This window comes from Rutidosis leptorrhynchoides, chromosome 5 (assembly GCF_046630445.1).
Source record: "Rutidosis leptorrhynchoides isolate AG116_Rl617_1_P2 chromosome 5, CSIRO_AGI_Rlap_v1, whole genome shotgun sequence".
Classification (NCBI taxonomy): domain Eukaryota; kingdom Viridiplantae; phylum Streptophyta; class Magnoliopsida; order Asterales; family Asteraceae; genus Rutidosis; species Rutidosis leptorrhynchoides.
Window position 1 is genome coordinate 440,762,269 of NC_092337.1, and position 5,656 is coordinate 440,767,924.

The 5,656-nt window shown below is 35.3% G+C and overlaps 1 protein-coding gene across 1 annotated transcript; it reads right to left on the bottom strand.

Moving 5' to 3' along the window:
- Positions 1-1,725: 1,725 nt before the first annotated feature.
- Positions 1,726-5,390, bottom strand: LOC139847605 (embryogenesis-associated protein EMB8-like). The gene is made up of 8 exons (XM_071837310.1): positions 4,871-5,390; positions 3,513-3,641; positions 3,270-3,401; positions 3,049-3,191; positions 2,513-2,610; positions 2,337-2,431; positions 2,187-2,240; positions 1,726-2,093 (listed from the first exon to the last, which is right to left on the bottom strand). The coding sequence occupies exons 1-8, from the start codon at positions 5,276-5,278 to the stop codon at positions 1,899-1,901; spliced, it is 1,254 nt and encodes a 417-aa protein (XP_071693411.1). The 5' UTR covers positions 5,279-5,390; the 3' UTR covers positions 1,726-1,898.
- Between the last annotated feature and the right edge of the window lie 266 nt (positions 5,391-5,656).

Sequence of the window (5,656 nt, forward strand, 5' to 3'; positions counted from 1 at the left end):
GGAAAGAACTTTGAATGACCATATCTTTTGACTCGTAGCTCTCTGATTTAGACACCATTTTTTTTTTTTTTTGAAATCATGTATTTTTTCGAGATATATCTATTGGGAAACAGCCGGAGGGTGTTTGTCCCAAAAAATTTTCGAAATGGGGTCTCAAAGACCTTCAATTTTGTCATTTTCGTTGATTTTGACTTTTAACATATTTTGACCGCTCATTAAAACAGACTAATTTGTGATACTTTAAATTCAATATTGACTAAAAGTATACGATCCCCCTCAATTAATTTGAATAAACGTCACATTTGGCAAATCGAGCATTTACAAAGTTATTAAAAAAAACGCAGCTGCAAATCAGGTCTATATTCAAAATTATTAGTCACTTTAGAAGCGTTCTAACGGATCGATCTCGATAAGATACGTATTTTTTTAAAAAAGCCGGTGACTAAATCAGAACTACGAGTCAAAAGATATGGTCATTCAAAATTTTTCCCCAACAAGCACCATACACCACGCACGGTGTGTGCTGCTTGGTGCATGGTGCGTGTTCGCGAGTAAAAGTGTCTGTTTCGGTCATTTTCTCGTAACCACGTATCACGCACCAAGCATCATGCGTGGTGCAGGGTGCGTGGATATGCAACATTTCTTGTAATTTCCATTTTTTTTACAGCATATTGTTAAAGACTTTTGAAAATGGGGGTATTTTGACCAATTTCCCTTTAGTAAATTATCCTCTATCCATTATATTACCCTTTTTTTTTTCTTTTTTCTTTTTTTTTTTTTTTACGTATACAAGACTTGTGATAAATAGTTCGTCTCACTATTTTAATGAGCTATGTTCGAAACATAAAAAAATGGTCCTTACAAACGTTAAATTTATAATACATATAAAAGGTTACAAGGTACTATAAATTTATCAACTAAAAAGAATCCTTATAAATGTTAAATTTATAATACATATAAAAGGTTATAAGGTACTAAAAATTTAACAACTAAAGAGAACTTAATATGCGATTGAATTGTTTAATAAATAAATTTTTACGATTTGATTTATAAAATAAGTATATATATAAATGAATGTACCGTTATATAAGATTTTCAAAATTTTGGATCCTTTTATAATTTGGGGTCCTATTCGATTGCACAATTCGAACATGTGAGCGAGAGGCCTCTGATGATAAACACGGTAGCTAATATAATTAGTGGTAGCTAACTAGGTAGATTTTCTATACAAGTTGTACAATAAAGCTTATTGCGTAGAATCCAAAATGTTATTTGAAGTTTAGTTTAGCATGCAAGATGTGAAACCTTTGCCTACTAGTTAATGCAACTGAAAGTCTTAAGCATCACAATCATGTGACAACTTTATATATGGAACTAATAAACACAATTAGTTTTTTTTTTTTTAACATCAGTTTGAGATCATCCAAGAGGACTAAACCACCCACGCGTTCATCTCCCGTAGTTGCATAACCCGCTCCCAACTACTGCCCTAGAGGAAACACAGACCAATCCGAGGGCATGGCCGGTAAAACCCCCTCCCCGCTGCCCTCACACTAAGCGAAAGGCGACCTGGGTGGATACTTCAGGTCAGGGATAACATTGAGTGCAATGTTGCAATCCAGCGGAGTCGAACTCCTAACCTCTCACTAAGAGAGGCAGGCCACTACTAGTTGAGCTACAACTCAATGTTTAATAAACACAATTAGTTGATAACATAATCATCAAATGTTGGACGTAACAAAAAGCAAGAATAAAGTAGATAAAAAAATAGAGTACAACTTATCACCAACTCTACACATAAGACTAGAATTATTACCTCATAAAACTATATATCATAATCCATCAATGTCTTGGATCCAAGTTGTATTAATGGATAAAAGATGACATCTCCATCTTTTTTACTTTACAGTTGCATGTAATGTGTTGGCATTTTCCTCTAATTTTGAAACAGAGGATTTTGTGATTTCTAAATGTTCTAGAAAATCCATTACCACCGGATCGGTCCATGGAGCTCCAAACGGAGCTTCATCGCCTGCAATCCACCCCAAGTGACCACCTTCAGGTGTAACTATCAACATACAATTTGAATTCTCCTAATTCCATATCAATTAATTAACAAAAATCTGTTAGCATCAAGTAAAATTCAATTAATTAACAAAAATCTTTGATCAAAGGGTGAAACATACATCAATAGCTTCACGAGGGATTCCTCTAGCAGGAGCAATCGGATCATTTGCAGCCTGTTAATTAATCATTGACGAAAATTTAAACAAACTTTCAATTTAATGACTCAATAGGTTATGTAACAAAACGGGTGATCATATAGAGAATATTACCTGGATGCAAAGTAAAGGTTTGCGCACACGCGGGATGGAATCTGCACTGCCTGATTTAGAGTAGTAGTCATCTACTGACTTAAAACCAAAAGAAACTGCAAGATGTGCAAACAGTTCTGTAAGAAATATTGTTGTATTGCAATCATTCGGTTTAAATAGAAGAAATCTGTGTTAACCTCGTGTCAATCCGTCATCAAATTCCCTAATCGATTTGCAATTGGCTGCTGCTGGAATATTATAATCATCACTCATTTCCTCAAAAAGAAGAGCATGCCTGCATATAAAACTCATACTTAGTTAGTCACATAGAACAGATGAAAATTGTTAGAATAAGGGCGCGTTTAATAAAACTGAATGATTAGGTACTGAATGGTTTATTTTGAATGAGATATAAAATAACTTGTTTGATAATCATTTTGAATGAACAACGTGAATGATGTAAAAGTACTAAATTAATCTTTTGCAGGAATAAAAACATTGTAGTTGTTTAACAAGTGTTGTTAATATAATTTGAAGAGAATATTACATAGAAGTTTGGTGCTTAATGGCTAAGATAGTACTTCAACTCTGAATGGTTCAGCACTGAACCATTCAGCACAATATGTCATTTAGAGGTTAGAAACAAACGCGCTGAATGCTGAATGCATTTAACCCTGAACCATTCAATTAAGGGGTCATCAAACGCATCTTAAGTATTGAATGCAAAACCTACTTTTTGAAGATTCGGCGAAGTGAAGATGAAAGAGCTTTGTTGTAAACGACGTTAAAGCCCTTATGGAAGTCCTCATCTGCAACAACTAAATTAAAAGGATTACACAATGATACGGCACCAGAAAGGGGACAATTACCAGCTTCCTGCATTAACACGAAAAATATTAGTAATGTTGTAATTTGTAAAACATAGATGATATTGGAAATTGATACCAAATTTACCTGGGCCAAATAGCGAACAAGAATGTTTGCACCAAGTGACCAACCAGCGGCATATAAATTAGCATTTGGGTATCTAGACGAAACATGGGCTACTACTTCATTAATATCTCCCAAAAATGATGCCGAATAGAACTGTGAGATTAAGTGTCATGTACAAACTTATTAAAAAAAGACAAACAACTTTTCAGTTACTTAGAACTGTGACACTGATTAATTTTGTTAATGTTGAACGGTGTTTGATACCTGCGGCGTGGTAACGGGGCCATGGCCACAACCCCGACTGTTAAAAACGACAACACGCCACCCTTTGTTTCTTGCTCTCTGTAACATATGTCTAATGTATGAATCCCCACTTCCACCTGTTAACCCTGGCTGCAACATTTGATATTTACTATACAATTTACAGTAACCATAAATATAAACTATAATGTCTATATACAATTGTTAAGAATGATAACACACTTCGATTAATAAAATGGATAAATGGAAAAGAGTTACCCAGTTCAGTTTTCAGGAAATGACGGTATAATTACTGTTGGTGATTTTAGTGTCATTTAACAATCATTTTAGATAATTGCGATTCACTTAAAAGCAAGAGTTACCTAGCTATGCTCATTAATGGGTTTAGAAAGTGTGGAGTGCACGCCCGTTAGAACTAACTCGTTACTGTCACAGAAATTACAATAGTTAAGGGGCCAGCGCCCCCTTGCGGGGTTCCCGCTCCTCTGTGAGCCGTTAGACGGGGCAATGCCCCGATCCAGACGATATGTTACTATATCCATATAGTGAAAAGTGACATCCCAACTGTATTTCCGTCAAAATAAAGGGTTGCACCCTTTCATTTCAACCGCCATATACAACCGAATTATGAATTCATTTTTCGGCAGATTGCTTTAAGAATAACAAATACAAAACATTAACATTCTCACTAATACTATGATTTGTAATGTTCTTGCCTACACTCAAATTGCATTTCTTGTCTTATCCCAATTGCATTTCTTGCCTTCACCCAAGGTTTGTAAGGGTTCGAAATACTTAATTAAGAAAGTCTGAAAGTGTTTTACGACTCAAGAAACAATTACTTAATTGTTTTATAATTATCAGATTCGCAACCCTGTTTTCTAACCATTACTCAGTACGCGACCTAACCAGGTTATACTGCTACCCCTTACTACCCTTTCCTTGTTTGATTAATCAAACGAGTAAACGGAAAATGGCGAGTATATTTAGTCGGTACGCAACCTAATGGGTTATACCGCAACGCCTTACGACCCTTTCTCTTTTTAAATTTAATCAAACGAGCAAACGTAAGACATTTTTCCAATACGGTTACCTGAAAAGGCAAGTATTTTCAATCGGTTGGGCCGTGTACCGAATTATTCAATTCAGGTGATCGTTTACCACCCTTTCCCTGTCAACCCAATTGGCACTTTTACTGAGTTTTGATTAATCAGGCACAACCACTAGCCATATTGTGATGGTTACACTTTAATTTGATTAATCAGTTAACAACTGTTCACATTTATCCAAAATATTCATTAAATTACTTAAAATATTCACTATTAGAACAGATAACTAAAAAGGTGAATAAAAACAATCACCAGCAAAATGAGGGTAGGGGAATCAGGGGACAAATTCCGGTCATCACCGGAGACCCAATCAAGAGCAACGGTGCCGTTATCTTTTGTTCGGAGACATTCACGTTTAAACCTGATGTCCGGCGTTGACCTAAAAAAATAAGCAAAAATAGTTTCCACGTGCGTATTGGAACAAACCATCGGATACGAATCGTACGGACGGTCAAGAGTAGTGAAAGCCGGAATAAATGATTCCAAACCGCCACCGCTGACGTGGATAGAAGGGTGAGTATTGAAAGACATGGTTATTATTGGTGAAGTGATGTGTATGTTACGACGACGTTTTATGGATGGGTACAATGAGTGTGTTTTGAAACAGGATGGGATAGAAAGGTGTTTGGTAGTTAGGGCGGTAATGGAGAGTTTAGCCATGGATATTGATTTATAAGGGTCCCACAAACTGGGAGCTTCAGGTTAGACCGATATTGTCTAGCCAATCCATTCCGGTTAACCTTTCCGTTGTTGTTGGGGTACTTTTTGTCCGTTTTTTAAATAACGGATATAAATAAATATAAATATAAATATTATTTTTATTTAGTTACATCTAAAGCTTAGACAGCTTACCTTATCCATGGGTTTTCGGGTGGAGGCATAGTGACGTGACAAAAATACTGTCTCTACAATTTCACTGCTCTTACGTCCCATATTATTATTATTATTATTATTATTATTATTATTATTATTATTATTGATGAGGTGATTCTCACACATTACTTCTTAATCTATTTACACATAATTATATATTTTACT